Source organism: Lissotriton helveticus, chromosome 5_1 (assembly GCF_964261635.1).
Source record: "Lissotriton helveticus chromosome 5_1, aLisHel1.1, whole genome shotgun sequence".
NCBI classification, from domain to species: Eukaryota; Metazoa; Chordata; class Amphibia; order Caudata; family Salamandridae; genus Lissotriton; species Lissotriton helveticus.
In genome coordinates this window covers 13751357-13771374 of record NC_136065.1, presented here as the reverse complement: position 1 = coordinate 13771374, position 20018 = coordinate 13751357, and the positions used below count along the sequence as shown (strand labels likewise).

The 20018-nt window shown below is 47.4% G+C and overlaps 1 protein-coding gene across 2 annotated transcripts in view; it reads left to right on the top strand.

Moving 5' to 3' along the window:
• LOC144752898 (patr class I histocompatibility antigen, A-2 alpha chain-like) overlaps positions 1-19151 on the top strand; it is a 432525-nt gene extending 413374 nt beyond the window's left edge. For both annotated transcript variants that reach the window (XM_078640723.1, XM_078640724.1), the window contains one exon: positions 15082-19151. In XM_078640723.1, the coding sequence (XP_078496849.1) occupies positions 15082-15314 (233 nt within the window). In that variant the 3' untranslated portion in view covers positions 15315-19151. The remainder of the gene's footprint in view (positions 1-15081) is intronic.
• The last annotated feature ends 867 nt before the right edge of the window (positions 19152-20018 follow it).

The following is a 20018-nucleotide window of genomic DNA, read 5'->3' as shown; positions in this document are numbered from 1 at the left end:
GATGTGCATCCACTCAGAGATGGCAATCATGGTGGATTGGAAATTGGCACAGGAAGAAGGGGAAGAATCAACAGGAAAAATCAACTGTAAATCATCCGCATAGTTGAAAATAGTGACGGGGGTGTGACGGAGAGAAACAATAAGGGGTTGCATGTAAAGATTAAATAGAAGAGGTGAGAAAGCAGAACCCTGGGGAACACCACAGGAAAGTGCAGCATAAGAGGGTGAGTAGGTAGACAGATGAACTGATTGGGAGCGTTGGTGCAAAAAGGACCTAATCCAGGTTAAAGCCAATCTCTGGATACCCGCATTGTTGACACGGTCGATCAAGATAGCATGATCGACCGTGTCAAAGGCAGCCGACAGATCTAATAAGACAAGAGCCTGAGCCAGGTTCTTATCGGTGCCTTGTCTCAGTACATCCATTACGGCCACGATGACAGCTTCAGTAGAGTGAGACGGTCTAAAACCGGCTTGCTGGTCATCTAGAAAAGAAGACCCTTCAATGAATGCGCTGAGGCAGCGGGTAACATAGGTCTCCAAAATTTTCCCCAGGAAGGGGAGGAGGGAGATCTGCCGATAATTGCTCAGGACAGATGGATCAGCGCCAGGTTTTTTGAGTATGGGGATCACAACCGCCTGTTTGAAAGCATCAGGGACAGAACCTGTGGCAAGCGAGCTGTTAAGAAGTGCCAAGGGGGGATCAGGGCAAGCCAAAAAGGCGGCTTTCAGAATTTGAGGGGGACAGCAGTCATTGGGGGAACCCAAGCCCAACGTATGTACTAAAGAGATGAACTCAGTCAGGAAAATAGGAGGGAATGCATTAAAACAACAGGGATTCAGAGGGGGTAAAGAAAAAACAGTTGATACGGAAGGAAGGGGAATGTTATTTTTAATAGTGATAATTTTATCAATAAAGAAAGAGTTGAGAGAGTCACAAAGAGTTTGTGCAGGTAAAGGTTGAGCAGTGACACGGTCTGGGACCGAGAGTTCCTCTACAAATTGAAAAATATCTTTCGTTTTGGAAGCAGAATTGAGAATTTTCTGTGAAAAGTAGGCAGTTTTTGCTTGTAAGATGGATTTTTGTAGAGGTTTAGTAGATCAACATAAGCAGTTCTTAATGAAGGGTCATAGTTACGCCTCCAACTACGCTCTGCTTGACGGAGAGCCAGTTTGTCCAGTTTCAGCTGATCCGTAAACCAACGCTGAGCGTCGTGAGGACGTTTAATTTTGATGGTTCTTAGCGGTGCCACTACGTCGCTTACATGCCCCAGCCACTGATCGAGAGCATCAGCCTGGGCAGATGTCGAGGTCATGTCACTGGGGACCGACGTGGCTAAGATTGAGTGGAAATCTGTAATGTTGGCATGTTTCCAGTTGCGTGCAGTAAAGTTAGTAGTAGGGAGAGGGCGACAGGGTAAGATTAATTTCACAGAAAAAGAAATAAAAAAGTGATCCGACCAGGAACAAGGATATACTAAAGGGGGGGAAATGTCAAGATTGGCTGTCCAAACTTGATCGAGGATATGGCCCTTGTTGTGGGTGGCTACAGTGATGTGCTGCTTACAATTCAGACCAAGTAAAAGATCGGTGAAATCCTCGGAGAGGCCACTTTCGCAAGGGTCTAATGGCCAATAGTTAAAATCGCCAATAACAAGGAGTTGATGACTAGCCGAGAGATGATATCACCAAACTGTTGGGAGAAGAGAGGCATATTATCAGGGGGTCTGTAGACAAGGACACAAATGAAAGAAAACCTGGGAGAAATACATTTCAGAGTAAGAATATCCGTTTTGGGAAGGATGCTGGTTTCCAAAATGGTAAACTTATATTGGGAATGAATAATAGCAGCAACCCCCCCGCCTGCTCTGCCCACGGCTCTGTAAGTCTGTAAGATATAATAACCAGTCGGGATAGCAGCGAGAATGTCTGGAGTAGAGTCATCAGTTAGCCAGGTCTCCAAAAGGAGAAGGATGTCAACGTTATTATCATCCAACCTCTGGAATATTTCGAGCTGGTGCTTCATCAGCGAACGAGTATTAAGATAGACTATTGCCAGGGAATGTGGTTTTGATGGCCCAGCAACTGGTGAAGTGATGGAAGGATCACTACAGTTAGTGGGGAGCCGCAAATCTTGTTTACCTGGATGGGATCCCAGGGGACTCAAGATGCCACAATCCCGAGCTGCGCTGATGGCGCAGGGTTTGAGTGGGCCGGAGTGTTGGAGGGTGAAGAGATCCTTAAAGGAATAGGTAATACGATGGGCATAATGGAAGGCCGCTGGGCGCGGTCGGCCGCAGACGGGCTTAACTTTGGCGCGAAGTCGGCGGCCCGCTGCGCTCGTCCGCTACGCTTCCGCCATGTCACCATTGTAAATACCCAGAGGGGAGGGAGGAGCTAGCGCGCTGACCTGCGTCAGCAGCGTGGCGAACAGGAGGTAGTGAAGGGGGTGTTGCTCCTTGAATGACCCTCCGCTCGATCGGCGCACTCAGCCGCGGCGGAACGGGGTCAAGAGCGAGGGAGACAGCAGGTAAATAAAATACAGTTTTAAAAAATGCACAGTGTCGCAAATTCACACCATAGCAGTAAGCAGACTTCATACACGTACGAAGGAGGCTAGCACAGAGTGAGAAATGAGCAGCCTGACTCGCCGCTATTGTCACCAGAAATGCGAGAGCCCACCTCTAAAAACAGCCTGGAGCGTTGTAAGAGCTAGCGCGCTGACCTGCGTCAGCAGCGTGGCGAACAGTAAGTAGTGAAGGGCGTGTTGCTCCTTGAATGACCCTCCGCTCGATCGGCACACAGCCGCGGCGGAACGGGGTCAAGAGCGAGGGAGACAGCAGGTAAATAAAATACAGTTTTTAAAAATGCACAGTGTCGCAAATTCCCACCATAGCAGTAAGCAGACTTCATACACGCACGAAGGAGGCTAGCGCAGAGTGAGAAATGAGCAGCCTGACTCGCCGCTATTGTCACCAGAAATGCGAGAGCCCACCTCTAAAAATAGCCTGGAGCGTTGTAAGAGCTAGCGCGCTGACCTGCGTCAGCAGCGTGGCGAACAGGAAGTAGTGAAGGGCGTGTTGCTCCTTGAATGACCCTCCGCTCGATCGGCACACAGCCGTGGCGGAACGGGGTCAAGAGCGAGGGAGACAGCAGGTAAATAAAATACAGTTTTAAAAAATGCACAGTGTCGCAAATTCACACCATAGCAGTAAGCAGACTTCATACACGTACGAAGGAGGCTAGCACAGAGTGAGAAATGAGCAGCCTGACTCGCCGCTATTGTCACCAGAAATGCGAGAGCCCACCTCTAAAAATAGCCTGGAGCGTTGTAAGAGCTAGCGCGCTGACCTGCGTCAGCAGCGTGGCGAACAGTAAGTAGTGAAGGGCGTGTTGCTCCTTGAATGACCCTCCGCTCGATCGGCACACAGCCGCGGCGGAACGGGGTCAAGAGCGAGGGAGACAGCAGGTAAATAAAATACAGTTTTTAAAAATGCACAGTGTCGCAAATTCCCACCATAGCAGTAAGCAGACTTCATACACGCACGAAGGAGGCTAGCGCAGAGTGAGAAATGAGCAGCCTGACTCGCCGCTATTGTCACCAGAAATGCGAGAGCCCACCTCTAAAAATAGCCTGGAGCGTTGTAAGAGCTAGCGCGCTGACCTGCGTCAGCAGCGTGGCGAACAGGAAGTAGTGAAGGGCGTGTTGCTCCTTGAATGACCCTCCGCTCGATCGGCACACAGCCGTGGCGGAACGGGGTCAAGAGCGAGGGAGACAGCAGGTAAATAAAATACAGTTTTTAAAAATGCACAGTGTCGCAAATTCACACCATAGCAGTAAGCAGACTTCATACACGCACGAAGGTGGCTAGCGCAGAGTGAGAAATGAGCAGCCTGACTCGCCGCTATTGTCGGGGCTGGATTTTGCAAAATGCTGAATTGTTACTTTTTAGGTCTCGCCTAGCGTTGCAGTGCAAATGCGCTGCCATCCCTTTGCGAGCATTGCAGTATATACTGTAGTGTGGAAGCCTTGTGGAAGCTCCACCCATTCTCTGCCCATTGGCTTTTGTCTTAAATTCTGCCTTCCGATTGGATTGAGGCGTGTTAGTCCCTCCTCATTCATCATTTGTTCCATTGACACTTTGCCGCTGATAATCGGTGCTAAAGTGCATGTGCTCTTTACCTCCAACATGATAGCAATAGGTTTATCCACAGTTTGCATATTAGATTTACTTATAAGACCCTAGTAGAGTGCAATACATGAGCCTAGGGCCTATAAATCAAATGGTACTCATGGGTCTGCAGCTCTGATTGTACCACTGACTTCAGTGGCCCTTTATCATGTCTAAGGCCTGTTACTGCAGAGCCTGTATGTGCAGTTTTAAACTGCCATTTCGACGTGGCAAGCTAACCTATTTGCTAGGCCGAAACCTTCCTTCTTACTACATATACGGCATCCCTAAGCTAGGCCCTGGACAACCCTTGGGCAGGATGCAGTGTATTTAAAAACTAGGACATGAAATTTTAAGTTTTGCATGTCCTGATAATAAAAAACTCTTAAATGAATGTTTGTCTACTACACTGCCTCTCCCATAGTATAACATTGGATAACCTTACTACATTTAATAAGTGCTAACTTTCAATTGGGAGCAGGTAGATATGATGAGTTGGTGTCTAATGAATTGGAATTTAAAATCCACTTTAATGGTAAGGTCGGATTTAAATCGCAATTCTGAAAATGTCGCTTTTCAATAGTTGAAAATGTACAGGAAGGAGCAGTTGCACACCTGTTTATCGTTTTTTCTCCAGTTTTTAGGGAAAGAATCCTTTTATGCGTGCAGACTGGTAGCATGCCTCGCCTCAGCACATGTAAATGACGTTGAATCAATACCTTGCAGTAGAACTCTGGTGCAAAACCAATCGCACAGCTTCTACAGAGCACGTCACAATCTTGTTTTGATTAAAGTTTGCTTTTATTCTGTCGTTTTTTCCACATATAATCAAACTTTTCTTGCGTAAACACGATGAAAACAGTCCACATATCCTTTAGCTTCACATAAAATAGTTGTGCCCATCCAGGCCTCGTGCTACTTCACGTCAAGAACATGTAATTCATGAAAGACAGCTATATTTATATTCCCAATGCATTTCGGGCCTTTCTTGGCCCTTCGTCAGGGGAAGTTGTTAAGATCAAAAAAGTAAGCAAAATTAAGAAAAAACCCGTATTAGTCCTCAGTACCACAACAGTATCACTAATTATACCCAGATGTCTTTTTCACATTGTGATTTATAGATCTCCTAAACTTGCCCAACGAACAATAAACAACCTTCTCACCCGACTTTCAAACATTGGCATTATCGGCCCTGCCTGAGATTGAATGAAATCCTTTCTGGAGGAGTGCACTCAGCAGGTCTGGCTGCCACCTTTTTCATCGACCGCCAGGAAAAGAAACCGGAGTCTGCTTTGGTACTCTTAAATCACTAAGAAGGTTCTTCCCATTGCTACCTATGTCAGCCAAGGAAATGGTCGCCCGTGCCCTCATTCTCTCCCGCATTGACTATGCCAATGCCCTGTACATTGGCATCCCTGGTTACCTGTCAAAAAAATTGCAAACTATACAGAATGCCGCGGCCAGACTTCTGTTTAACATCTCAGGAAGATCAAGCGTCAGACAGCTTTGCATTGGCTCCCTGTGGCCCACAGAGTGCAATTTAAAGCTTTCACTCTGGCTCACAGAGCCCTGCATGGTTTAGGACCATCGTATATCAGGAAGCGCTTCCCTTTCTATGCCCCCAGCAGAACTTTGCGCTCAGACACCCAATGACCGATGGCGATCCCCCGATTCCGTAGGACGCGCCTGGGGGTCAGTCCCTCTCCGTTAAAGCAGCAGTAGCATGGAACTCCCTTCCCTCGGAACTACGGTATATTCAGGATCTCAGACTCTTTAAAAAACAACTTAAAACTTTCCTTTTTAATCAGCCCATCTAAATTCTCTGCTCCACTTCGTCACGGTCACTTTCCGCGCCAGGACACTCATGAGTATTAGTGCTCGTTATAAATACATTATAACATAACATAACACATGTCTTGTTACCTAACAACTAACAAGGTCATCACACCTATCATTAAAGAAAGCAAAACTAAGCACACTCCCAGACCAAATGGACTCCCAACAGCTATCATAAAATGTCATCTAGAGCATTGGACCTCATTGGTGGAACCTACTTTTAACACAGTGATACCACACTTCAGGTTTTGCCGTCATGGAAAGGCTCTAAAACTACACCCATTTATAAAGGAGGTACACAAGACACACCACAGAGCTATCGATTCATTCACTTCTTGATGCAGATGGGAGAATCTTTGGCAAATATCTGCTGTCACATCTGGAAGATTGAGTAGAAAGTGAAAAACTTTAACTTTCCATCAGGTTGGCCTCTAATAATACTGGTGGAATTTTAACCCAAAAAGCAAGATCTTCTAAATCTAGGAATATTTTTGCTTGCTTTTTAAACTTTTCCACAGCTTTCGATGAGGTTGACTGGCACAGTCTTTGGTCTAAACTGAATTGCTGGGGTATTGATCGAGATTTATTGCATTTACGGATCAAACAACACAGGGTTGCATAGGTCGGGGTAAAACTGTATGAGGACAAGGGATTTCACCAAAGATATTTCCTAAGATTGGTATAAAATAAGGGGTTATTTTTGCACCGCTGCTCTGTTCCATTTACATATCTGACCCAGCTGCAATATGCCAACCTAACTCTGGAAATGCTTCCAAATTAGCCAATGTACTGCCATCTGTCTTAGCTTACTCAGATGACCTTGTGTTCCAGGGTGAAATATTATGTGGTGTGGCTGGTGTCTTACCATGTAATATTCTCACACTGCACAGTGGATGATACTTAGATTCAACAACAATAATCCTTAATCAATCCAGGTTGTGTGGCAAAGATCAGCCGGGCAATACTAGAGGAACATGTGTTAAGGATTTTACAGTGACATTAGGGTTCATAAGAAATTGAGACGACTCAAAAGTAATCTGACACAATTTATTAAAATAGAGTGTATTTTTATATAAATATAGACACCAATATGAACTTTTTATCATACATACAACCGGAGTTATGAATTTGTAATGCTTTACAAATTAGATGCACTTTTCGATGAAACAGGTCCCATTGAAGTGAAGGGGGGGAAAACAAAGGTGACACTCGGTCACTTGCAGGTTGAGTTCAAACTAATCGTCTAGTAGATAAGGTCATGCGATCCCCACAATCAAGTTCCCACAGACGTTAATTCCTTAGCTTGCCCAGGGGGTCCGGGTGCAGGGGCGACTTGGCTGTCCGTGGTACTGAAAGGGATCTGTGCAAACTGTCAAACGTACAGCACTGGAGTACTGCTCTGCCCAAGCAGAGTAGAGTTATTTGGGGTCCTAGGACCCAGGTTCAAGAGCTTGCTTTCTTCTGCCTTCCTCTGCGGCTCCGGGTGCAGAGGTGGCTTGGCAACTGTGAATCACCGGGGCAGGTTGCACCAAAGACGCTTTGCTGCACACTCGGCGACTCCAACTTCAGGATGCAGGAACACAGCAGCTGGGTCATTGAAAACGTCGGCTGCTATGAGCTGCTCTCGGTCAGGAGATGTCGTTCAAGGGGTAGATCACCTGACTAGGGATCACCAAGCCTTGGCTGCGGCAAATGTAATCCACGGTTGCTTCTGCGGTTGGAGGTCGAAAGAAGTGGAGGAGCTGCTTGAAAATTGGCGAAAGCTTGGCTACCTCTCTGGATTTGCAGGACACCACTTTCTTCAGGCTAACTCTCGACTGGCCTTGGGAGTCTGCTTCGGTTTCCTTTGTCCACTGAAGTCCATCTTGCAGGGAGCATCTAGCTTTTGTCACGGACACCCGTCGAACACACAATTCCAGTATATAGTCTATTCAGAGCACTTAAGTGTCCTCTCTTTGCACTGGGGCAGAGTCCAAGGTCCTGTTTTTGGTGACAGAGTCTTCTTTGTGCTTCTTCTTGGATTCATAGTCAGAGCTGAGGTTCTCGTGTGGGGGGAGCCCCTGAAATCCTGGTTTAGTGGGTGCTAAGAGTGTGAGGGACAGTGGCCAATGGGCTACTGGTCCCTGCGGCTAACCTGCCCCTGTGGTGACAACATCCTTTGGTTGTATTTCACCTTTCCACCCAGAGTCATCTAATCTAGGGTCTTCTAACATGGCAGAGCCTTTGCTTAGCTGTATGTGTACACCTCCTGCATAACAAATTTTCCCACCTGTCGGGCTGGACAGAGCAGGAATGGCTTTGTCTTCGGGTGGGGGTCAAGGTAATAGCATATCAAGGGCAGTGAAGCATTTGACTTTACCACCTTGATCACTGTAAGCACTATCCATCCTGGGAGGGCAGAGATGTGACTTCATTTCTGCCCAGACCCTTATCTCTGTCCTGCCAGTCCGTCCCACCAGGAGGGCAGACTTTTGTCTTGGGGGCAAATGGCTCGGAGTAGCCCGCAGAGGCATTAGAGCTTTGTATCCAAGAGGGGCACCCACTCAGGGAGGCACCAACATGCATGCCAGATCACCTTTGACACAATAATCACAGTGTTTGACACCAAACATAACACAATTCAGTCATTCCTTAATAGAGCTGGCAATCTCAAGTTTCCCCAGTACCCAGCCCATGTTACTCAATGTCCCGCTGGTCACTTACAGTAAAACCTTGCTTTAAAGGGTTACTGAAGGGATATGTATGTATAAATATATATCTGCACCTTTACTATAAAGCACTCAACCTCCTGTGCTTAAAAGGACAACCTTACTTATATTAGGCAGTGGTGGGTCTCTGTAGCACATGGTGTTTGCAGAGTCACTCTTGAGCAGAAAGACTGTTCTTGCAGGGCTGCAATGGCAGATCTGCACACATACGTTTACTTGGGTCACACAAGGAGGCACAATCCATCGCTTAATTTGAGGCCGTGGTTTCCGGTGCTCGGCACTGGCACTTAATTCTTAGCACTGTTGATAGTTAGTCTGCCACATGGTGGCTCTGTCTGTCAACATTGGGAATAAGCAAAACGTATGAATTGCCACACTTGTAGGAGTGCGATGGTTAATAGTTGTGTTGGTACTGTAATTGGCAACGCTGGCAGGGGCAGTGGGTGGTGCAAGATGCAGTGGCCTGCTGACAAGGGCCCTGGCACTTATTGTTTTACAAATTAACCTCTGCACGCTACAGTGCTGCAACCCTGGTGACCTCTTTACCACCCTGGCCCTGGGTAGAAGTTGAAGTTGAAGTTGAAGGTACTTGTAGAGCGCACGTAGACCAAGCGGTTTCTTGGCGCTGAGGACATGAGTGAATGGAGGGATGTCTACTCGGCAAAAGCCTGTAGGAAATTCCAGGTCTTCAGAGCCCTACGAAAATCCATATAGAGAGCAATAGTCCGAATACTAAGGGGTAAGGAATTCCAAAAGGAGGGGGCCAAGAAGGAAAAACTCATGCCGCCGTGTTTCTTCCTTCTACAGCGGGGAATGCACAAAAGATTTTTAGATAAGGACCGGAGGTTGCGGGTGGGGACATAATGCTTGAGTGTATCGGCTACAAAGTCAGACGCAGAGCCAGCTAAGGCCTTGAAAATCAAACAACCAAGTTTAAAAAGGGAACGTTCGGAAAGTGGAAGCCAATGTAAACATTTTAAAAGTGGAGTGATGTGATGATGTCTGGGCAGTTTATAAACCAACCTTGCCGCCTGGTTCTCAATTAGCTGGAGGCGGCGAAGCTCGCACGACGGTATTCCGACGTACAGAGCATCCCCGTAATCCAGACGAGATGTAACCATGGCTAGCAAGATTAGTTTAAGTGCCTCGATAGAGAAAAAATGGGAAAGTTTGCGTATAGTACGTAGGTTAAGAAAGCAGGATGAGACCACAGCACTAACTTGATTGTGCATAGAAAGGTCGCTGCTAACTTTAAAACCAAGGCTTTTAACAGAAGCAGAGGGAGAGGGAGACGGGCCAAAAGAAGAGGGCCAAAAGATGGGGGACCAGGTACTTGGAACACCACCCGTGAGTACAAGCTCAGTCGGATGTATGACGTTACAACGCATACTTTTACAACGCCTACCTTTACAACGCATATTTTACACCGCAACATCCATTATAACGCACACCATTACAACGCATACCATTACAACGAATTCTTTGAAACTACCTTTACAACGCATTCCACTACAACGCATACTACATTTACAACGCATACCATTACAACGCATTACATTACATTGCATGTAAGGTAAGTGTTGGATAGTGTAGGGGTAAAAATTACTATTCTAACTCCAGGGGGTGCAACAGTAGGGTAAGTGTTGGATAGTGTAGGGGTAAAAATTACTATTCTAACTCCAGGGGGTGCAACAGTAGGGTAAGTGTTGGATGGTAAGTTATGCGTTGTAATGGTATGCGTTGTAATGACTGAGTTGTAATGGCATGCGTTGTAGTGGTGTGCGTTGTAGTGTCATGCGTTGTAATGACTGCGTTGTAAAAACATGCGTTGTAATGGATGTTGCGTTGTAAAAGTTTCGTTGTAATGGTAGTGCGTTGTAAAATTTGCATTGTAAAGGTTGTTTCCCAGCTCAGTCTTATTGGGATTGAGCTTACGGTCGATAAAGTTCATCCAGTCACTGATAAACAACATAACTGATTGAAAATTTGAGACAGAAGGAGAAGAGATGTTAAAGATCAGTTGGAGGTCATCAGCATAGTTATATACTGTGACATCCAATTTTTGAAGGACAAAGATGAGAGGATAAATGTACAAATTAAAAAGAAGAGGAGAGAGAGAGGAACCTTGGGGGACCCCACAGATGACAGGTTGAGGGGCCCCAGAGAAGCCAGCCAGCTGAACGGCCTGCTGGCGGTTCTCCAAAAATGAGGAAATCCAAGCCAGGGAGGAGCCCCGGAGGCCAGCACTCTAGACACGGTCGATCAAGATGGTGTTATCGACCGTGTCAAAGGCGGCCGAGAGATCCAGGAGAACCAAGGCCTGAGTGGAATTGGCATCAGCTCTACATCTAAGGTCATCCATCAGAGAGAGTATGACAGACTCTGTTAAATGTGCGGGACGAAAGCCCGCTTGGTGGGGATCTAAAGCATGAGTATTCTCGATGAAAGAGCTGAGGCACGGTGTTACATGTACTCCTTGAACCATCTACTAGTGGATTAAAAGGGGGCAAAGTACCTTGCCAATCGGGTGTACCAATTTAACATCACTGTTAGGGGACACAGCACAAGCACTGGGGCCTGGTTAGCATGAGAGGCAAACACCAGCATCTAGCAGGCTAAAATGGGGCAAAATGTTGTGGGGACATCTGCAAAGCAGCCCAGTTTCTAACACCTTGTCATCCTACCCTCTACTCAGATGGGTTTACAGTGACAGCTGTCGGGCGTCATGTCTACAACATTGACAATAACCTTCAGATGAACATCACGAGGACCGAGGTTTTGTGACTCAACAGTAAAAGCACTAACTTCCATTGGGTCGTAGCTACACATAACAATACAGTTATCCTGGTTTTATTGGGAATAAAAACCTTAACTCAAACCTGTACATGGAACATCTACCTCACAGAATCTTTACAGCAACAAGTGCAATAAAACGATTCACATGAAAATACAGGGGAGGGGGGGCATCATTCCTACCTTAATGGCCGCGAGGCATTACATTAATTCATGTTGTTACTCAATGTTACTTTGTTTGGAAATGTAAACTATTGGAAAATTGGAATAGTTTTTAGTGAGTTCTATCATAAAACGCCTTAATGTAAGAAGATTTACTCTACAAAGCTGTTTTGCACTTGAACCTGCCTTACACCACTAATGGCAACCAGAAATATTAATTTGGCTACTGGCTGCGGTGTCCCTCAGCTGGTGTCAGCATTTTAAAATCCATTATTAAAGACAAACTTGTCAGCCAACATCAGGGAGTGGTGGTGTCTGAACATAACCTAAGCTCAGTTATTATCTTACAACACCCCCGATTTGAAGGAACTATTAAAGATGCCGAAAATAAATCGAAAACAGTTTTCAAATGGGAAATTAAAGCACATTTTTCACAATGGATTCTGAGAAATATCTAACTCATAAAAACAGTAATTACTCTTATGACACATACATTTTACAACTTCAACCATGTCTGGGCTTCAGAATAACTCAAAAGTAAAGAAAGCCTTCCTGAGGCCGAGGGGCATATTTACAAGCCGCTATTGCCACAGGAACATCCCTTTTACTGACTTTCCAGTGGCGATAGGGGTTTTGCCTTGTAAATAAGGCCACCTTTCATGCTACACTCAGCGTGCAAGGGGCATGCGTTCCGCCTCAACACCCATTGATTTTGACACTTCTTCTCATTTACAAGGGTGATGTAAATATGGTGCAGCGCCAAAATTAAGACCAGGGAAAACCTGCTCTTAACACGGTGAAACAAGCAGAAATGCTTTATTTCTCCCCGTTTTTGCTGTTTCTATGTGGGCTGCGTTGTCAGCACAGACAGAAACAGCAAAATGCCATGAATGCTTGTTTCTGTGCAGGAAGGTGTCTCTTCCTGCACAGAAACAAGCATTAAAAAATGACGATTTGCAACTTCTATGTGTGCTGCAAAATGCAGCACACATAGAAGTTATAAATCGCGATTTGTGATATTTTATGTGCAGGAAGGTTACAATCATTCCCGCAACGCATTCATCCTTGCGCTATGGTGCAAGGGTACCTGCGTTGGTAATAGGCACCTTGGTTTAGCACCAAAGCAGGGATCTGCTGTATCTTTGTAAACATTGAATTATAATATATATTTTTTTAGTTGGTTAATAATGATCCATGTTCTCCTTGTTTTTTGTTTAATGTGTGTATTGTATGTGGTGTTATATAAACGTATACAATACATTTCCATCATCAATGGCTCAAGGTAGCTGACCTAGTGCTCCATGGTTAATTGTGTGGTGGGCAGAAGCTAAATGTGAGTGGCACAACAACAGCCCAATGGATGACGAGGGCTCACACACCTAATAACAATTTATTAATAAAAAATTAAAATAAAAAACCTTTTCTGTTTTACCTTCATTGAGGACGTATCTAATACAAACTAGAGTCCCTGTTCTTATTTATTACAATTTTTCAGTTCTTACCTATCTATGTGTACCGAGTTAACACACTTCTTATGATGCACATTGGTTATAATTAATCGAATGCAACACTTTTTTCTGCACTTTACAGAATGTTATATTTATTGGGGTGTCCCTGCTAGTCGGTTCACAGTTCTGCACATACAGCTTTGAGCCAGTATCAAACTAGGAAGAAGGGTGGGGCTATGAGTAGCCTATCAGAGAGAGAGAAGGAAGAAGCGCAGCCATTGGTCTTTTGAAACTAAAAGAAAAGCATTGGCACATCCCGGGGCTCTAACTTTCACTACCTCCCCTCCCCAAGACTCTTGTGTCTTCCCCACCAGTCCTTCAAGCTCATGTCTTGTGTCCTGCACTAGTAGGCACTTGTAGTCTCTTTCAGACAGTGCAAACTCACCTGTTGATAGGGTCCTCTTCCACCTGTGACTAGTGTCCCAGCATATCCTGGTGAGACTGAGAGTAATGCAAGTGCACGCATCACTAAAGTGTGCGTGTGAAATTTCTTTTTACTTTTTCAGGGGCAAATCGAGAATTATCACTAAGCACGCTTAGTGCGAGGATAATTATCGCAGGCTATCGCTGGATTATATCGCTGAGATAGCGTGCTATCAGCAACGCTTATCTCCAATGCAACATATCATCCAACGATAGTTGCAAAATGTGCGATTATCGCTGGAATCCAGAAATAATCGCACATTGATAGGCGATCCGTTGATGATAGGGCAGGGTGGATTCATCCGCACAATCCACTTCACATAGGCTGTCATGGGGAAGTCAAAAAGAAAGCAGGCGTAAGGAAAGGAGCGATAAGCGCGGTTAGCGCTACTTTTCTTATTGCTACGCAGGTTAGCGAGCATCTTGCTGATTGGAGACATGTCTGTTAGCGACATTTCTCACGTTATTTTGGTGAGGAACGCCTACTATGCATCTCATTTGCGTTGAGATGCTGGGAATTAAGGAAACAGGCGCTGAGGCATGGATTCACGCGATAGTGTGACCTTGTTGATCATGCGACAAAATTATCACCGCTTTTCGCCCGAAAATGGTCGCTAAAGCGGCGATAATTTTATTGCGGCGCCTTGATGATATGCCCCTCGGTTAGTTTGTTTTTGCCATGAACTCATCTACTCCCTTCACCTCAGCGCTGTTTGTGCCCGCCCTGTGTTTACCCTTTGTGGCTCTTGTCTCCCCGCTGACCGGGCAAAGACCTCGGGGCTCCTGAGTCCGGAAGTAAAGGGGTCCGCTTGAGATCCTTTGGTTCTGGGGGGCTGCTGTGTCCAGAGAAGCTGCTCTGTGTCTGTACCCCGTCCGTGGAAGTCTCTGGCACTAGAGATTCACTGGGGAGGGGGGGGGGGCAGGCCATTCGTCGGGCATGAAGACTTCCCTCTATATTCATTGATATACTCATGCCCGTTCTTGCCCCACTTTCATCCAGGGCCCCACCACTGCAGCCAGTCAGTGCCGCTCTGTTAATGTATGAATGAATAAAATCAAGTAAATAGACAACAGGGCTTGCTTTATAACCGGACCTGCCGCCCTCTGAGGCTGTAAGTTATGCCTTGTGAATACTGAGTCACAGGAGTCATGTGGCGTCTAGAAGCCCGGCCTGGTACCACCTCTGGATGTTCTGATGAGTGTCTGAACCCCTTTCCTCGTCCCCACCCCCCTCTCTGTCCACAGGTGGTTTGTCACATGTAATATTATCTGGTAGGTAATATCCTTTGCCCTGAGGTTTTATGTTGGGGCAGAACGTGGAGGGTGTGGCGGGGAGGGGGGTGTAGTGGAGCCAGTGGGGGGTAGAGGAGTCTGCTGTGATACCCAGGGTTTCCGATTAAAGCCGCATATTTCTTCATTTATGCGTGACTCCCCGTTACTACATCTTACACAGTAATATATTTTGTGTTTCTGTTTCAGATCCACCTGGAAGGAGCTGGCAGGGTCGGCTGCTGCTGCTGATGGCGTCACTGATGACAGCGGTGCTGGTGGGGGCGGTATTCTTCTGGAAATCTTTAAAGGGCTTGTTCACCACTGGTTGCACAGCACAGAGAAGCAATGAAGACCAGCCCTCTGGTGGAGGGAATGAGAGAGAGGAGATGGAAATTTCTGCAAAGGGGCGTTCAACCGTGACACAGCTGGGCCCAGCATAACCAAAGGGGATGATGGACGGAGTGTTGAACATTGCAAGCACTCACCCCCAGTCAACTGATCTGGGTTTAATCCATCATCATTCTTTAGCTCACTCCGCCACCCCGGTTCAGACATGGCCAAAAGCAAATCAGTCTGACCCTGTGCCTCATGGGAACAGTCCAGCCCGAACTGCCAAGCCATGTCTTCCCTGAACTGGAAACAAGCAATCCTGGGACCGGGTTCTGGCTAATCGGCCTTCATCAGCAAGGCTAGCTTGAATTCAGTGGCAAAGTGAGCAAGGGACCCACATCTGGGCATACACTGCCAACTTAGGGCGAACAAAGCAAAACCAAAGGGATGATGGACAGAGTGTTGTACATTGCACACACTCACCCCCAGTCAACTTTTCTGGGTTTAATCCATCATCATTCTTTAGCTCACTCCGCCACCACAGTTCACACATGGCCATATGAAAATCAGTCTGACCCTGTGCCTCATGGAAACAGTCCAGCCCGCACTGCCAAGCCATGTCTTCCCTGGACCGGAAACAAGCATCTTGGGACCGTTTTCTGGATAATCAGCCGTCATCAGCCAGGCTAGCTTGAATCCAGTGGCAAAGTGAGCAAGGGACCCACGTCTGGGCATACCCTTCCAACTTAGGGTGAATAAAGCAAAACCAAAGGGGATGATGGACGGAGTGTTGAACATTGCAAGCACTCACCCCCAGTTAACTGATCTGGGTTTAATCCATCATCATTCTTTAGCTCACTCCACCACCCCAGTTCAGACATGGCCAAAAGCAAATCAGTCTGACCCTGTGCCTCATGGGAACAGTCCAGCCCTAACTGCCAAGCCATGTCGTGCCTGGACTGGAAGCAAGCATCCTGGGACCAGTTTCTGGTTAATCAGCCGTCATCAGCCAGGCTAGCTTGAATCCAGTGGCAAAGTGAGCAAGGTAACCACGTCTGTGCATACCCTGCCAACTTGGGGCAAACAAAGCAAAACCAAATGGCTGGGCCCAGCCGCGGAAGTGAGGCGGGAAGCAGCCATGCAAGAGTTCACAAGAAGCATTGGAAATGACTGGATAGAAACAGTTTCATTCAAATCTCAAGGTTCGTTTCGTAGGCTCAGTTCCACCTGAAAACTTTCACATAACTATCTGTAAGCCAGCGACCGTCTGCCCCAACCCTTTCTACCCTTGTTAGACCTGTCAGCCCTAGGGTGGTCTTTCCCTATTTTTTTCGCCCTTGCCTAATTTTTCCCACCCTCTTTTTCGCTGGCCTTAGGTCTCCGGGCGCCTTACAATTGCTAATCAATGCTAAGGTGCAGGTGATCTCTTCTCCCAACACGGCTGCCACAGGCCCCTGGTACTGCGGAGTGGTCTTTTTAGTAGCACCCTAGTTGCCAGGAGCTGGCTGGGACCCTTAAACATTGTTGCAACACTAGTCCGCCTTTTTCTCCCATAGCCAGAGTAGGGAAGCTCCTGGGACCTTCCAGAAGAGGGGAGGGGTCTGCTTTTTGCCGCCTTAGAGTGTGGTCACCTGACCTGGGCATATATAAAGAAAGGAGGGAAACTTTTTAGTCAGTTGGGGCATCACTGCCCTGGGGGAACCTACGCAGGAGACTTAGGCGGTAGGGCCTAGTCAGGAACCTATGCCACTGGGAATGACAGGGCTGAGGTGCTGCCTTCCAAGCTGAGTGAGGAACACTGAACTAGCCCACTGATCTGGCCCGGCAGGAGGGGAACCCAGGGACCACCTGCAGTGACCTGCTGAGACTGTCCTGCCTCCAGCCTCCAACTCAACCCCCGCCCCTCTTCAAGCAACTGCCTACAAAGGGGCGCAGGAACTATCTAGCGCTGAGAGGACCACTCATAAGCGCCCCCAAGGACTGCTGGGGATCAACCAGGTACTGGGCTGTGTCATCTCTGCCCCCTTGGTCATAGGCTATGCCCCTGCGCTGTCCGGCCTCATCTCCCCTGCTAAACTGCCTGGACTGCCGATAAGCGCTCTCCCTCCTTGGCGCTAGAACACTGACCTGCCTGATAGCTGGGACTGCTATATTGCTTGCATTATCTACCAAGCGCTCTCCCACTGTGCCTGTGAGTAGCGCTGTAACCTGCTGCCTGCCCCAAGCGCTATCTCTGCCGAGCGCCGCTCTAATTTGTGCCCCGGCGTGGAGGCCCTTGAGCGATGTGTCCCCAAAAGCGCCGCCCGACTTACAGCGATATTGAGGGAGCCCCCAGAGCCTGCCTGTCCCCGCTGTGGCTCCACACGCTGAAAGGCGTCAACATCACCAACATTTGCCCCTGGCGGCCCCCGGTGCAGGAGAGGGCCGCCGTCGTGTGGCTGTGGGCCGCGCCCGGCCCGATTGTGCAAGGTCCTGGCAGCGGCCCCCGGAGCCTGGGGGAGGCCGCCGCGAACGTCGACTAGGCCGCGCTGGGCCTGAAGCCACTGCACACCCCTCACGTGACGGGGCGCCCGGCAGCGTCATAGGCGTGCCCCCGCCTCTACTGCGATTGGCCCGCCTGCCTCGCCCCTTCGAGACCGGCCTCTGATTGGCCCCACTCAAGAGAAGCCCACCAGCACGGGGCACCGTGAAGCTCTACTGTGCCCCGTAGCCGGCCTACAGCCCGAGCAGGCTCGCAAACAGAGGTAACACCCCTGCTGGGAGGGCCCGTGTTCGCCCCCTTTTGTATAAGACTGTTGTTGGGCCCCGTTGGCCCTAATTAGTCGCCCCTGAACTGGGACTGGGCGAGATCCCTCAGGAAGGATTGAGTGACCGCCCCATGAGAGGAGTTAACCCCTGACTAGGGGAAGGGATATTGCTAATGTGACCGGGTGAATGACATGTTTACTCCTGCGGGTTCAAGGCTCGACCTAGGCCTGATGAAGTGTTTTCCCTGCTACCCTTATGAAATATTTTCCTTCCATAATGAAATGGTCCTTTATGCCTAATGAGATGCTTGGTCCCTGATAAGGAGGTGTCGCCTGGTCCTCTACCCACAAGGGGCTCCACTGCTGATTAATGGAAAGTTCATCCCAGTTCAGTGAAATGGTTATTCCAGATTAAGGAAATGTTGGATCTTAAGGGCTGAAATGTCATTCCTGCCTAATGAAATGTTCATGCCTGCTAGTGTGATTATTGAAACGTTTATTCTGACTTACTGACGTGGGGATTGAAATGCCCACAGTTATCTCCCAAGTTGCTCCTTGAGTGAAATGTTTATGGGGATCTGCTGTATTGATTAAGGAATCACCCCCTTTACTCCTGCAAGAAAATGGTTATAGAAACATGCTGCATTGTTGATTGAAATGTTCCCTCTGCTCTGTTCCCTCTGCTCCTCTAATGAAATGCACTAATGAGTTCTTGATACCTTGAGTGTTGATTGCCCTGATTCTAATTCTAGATAAAGCTTATTGATTTTTAATCAACCTAACTGGTGTGGTGTCCGTCATTGCGTGCGTTTTATTGTTTCAGTGGATGTGTGTGCTGTGTGGTCATTTAACACCTAAGCTTTCGGGTGCCTGCCTGCTCGCGCCAAGCTACCCCCCGGGGAACTGGTGAATCCAGTTCCTACAACCCTCTTTAGTGCCCCCTCCAGACAATGGCCCTCTGATTTAACCCTCTGTGCCCCTTGAGTGTCCTCTAGAGACAGTGTCCTTCTGACTCAATCCTTTCTTCCCCCTCGAGTGCCCTCTTCAGACAGTGTCCTTCTGACTCAATCCTTTCTACCCCCTCGAGTGCCCTCTTCAGACAGTGGCCATCTGAGCCAGACCCCGTCCTGGAGTGGGACAGAGGTGCATTATTTTCTTTGTTACACCCCTTCCTTGTCATCCATCTTGCACTAATCACAGACAGCCACAGTGTAGTCCGTTTTTGGCGATTCCCGCATCATACAAGAACCATTGTTATCCAGCCTGCACTGATTACAGTCGACAAAGGTACAGACATCAGTAGCTTGTGGGTATCCTGATTCCGCAGCGTGCACTGATAACAACCTGTCATGGCTGTGCCAGATTGCGTTAATTTCGGATTGTGCCTCTCCTTGGGAGCAACCCAGATTGTTGATTGAGAGATTGTTGGTATGGAACATGTTGTTCTCAACAAAGCATGAAATCTGGAGAAGGCCTCCCTTTCTATCAGTGGTGCCAGGAATGGGCCATTGAAGCTTGGTCTGTATTTGCTTGGATTAGATGGCTTGAGGTTTGGTTCATTAATGAGGGCTCTGATGAAGGGCTTGGATGGAAAGGTTCCTATGTCCACGGACTTATTTTAGTATATTTCATGCCATGGATTTAGCACACACTTGTAGGAGAATTATACCGATTTTATTTTTATTTTTTATTTTGCCACGACAGGATCTTTTGATCCAGTTTGGTTCCATAATTTGGTTAGCTCAGTATTTTCTGTGTCGGATAGCTTTATAAAGCCAGTTAGAGTGTCACTGTTCGTAGGTTGTTTTCTGCTGATCCTTTGCTGTGTTTAATGTTCATTGATTTGTTGCTGAGGTGTTCTTCTACTTTCTTCAGTGCATCATAGAAAGCTTGTGACTGGACATATTGAGATAGTCCAAGGATTCTATGTAATTCTTTTGAGGGACTTTCTGCATTAGTAACTTGAGTTGAGTGTTTAATTCTGATTTCCTACTATAGGGCAATAGACAAATGCGATTGTTCCGGTGTTTCCCTTCAGCATAGTGTACCTTACGAGAAGGCACCTAC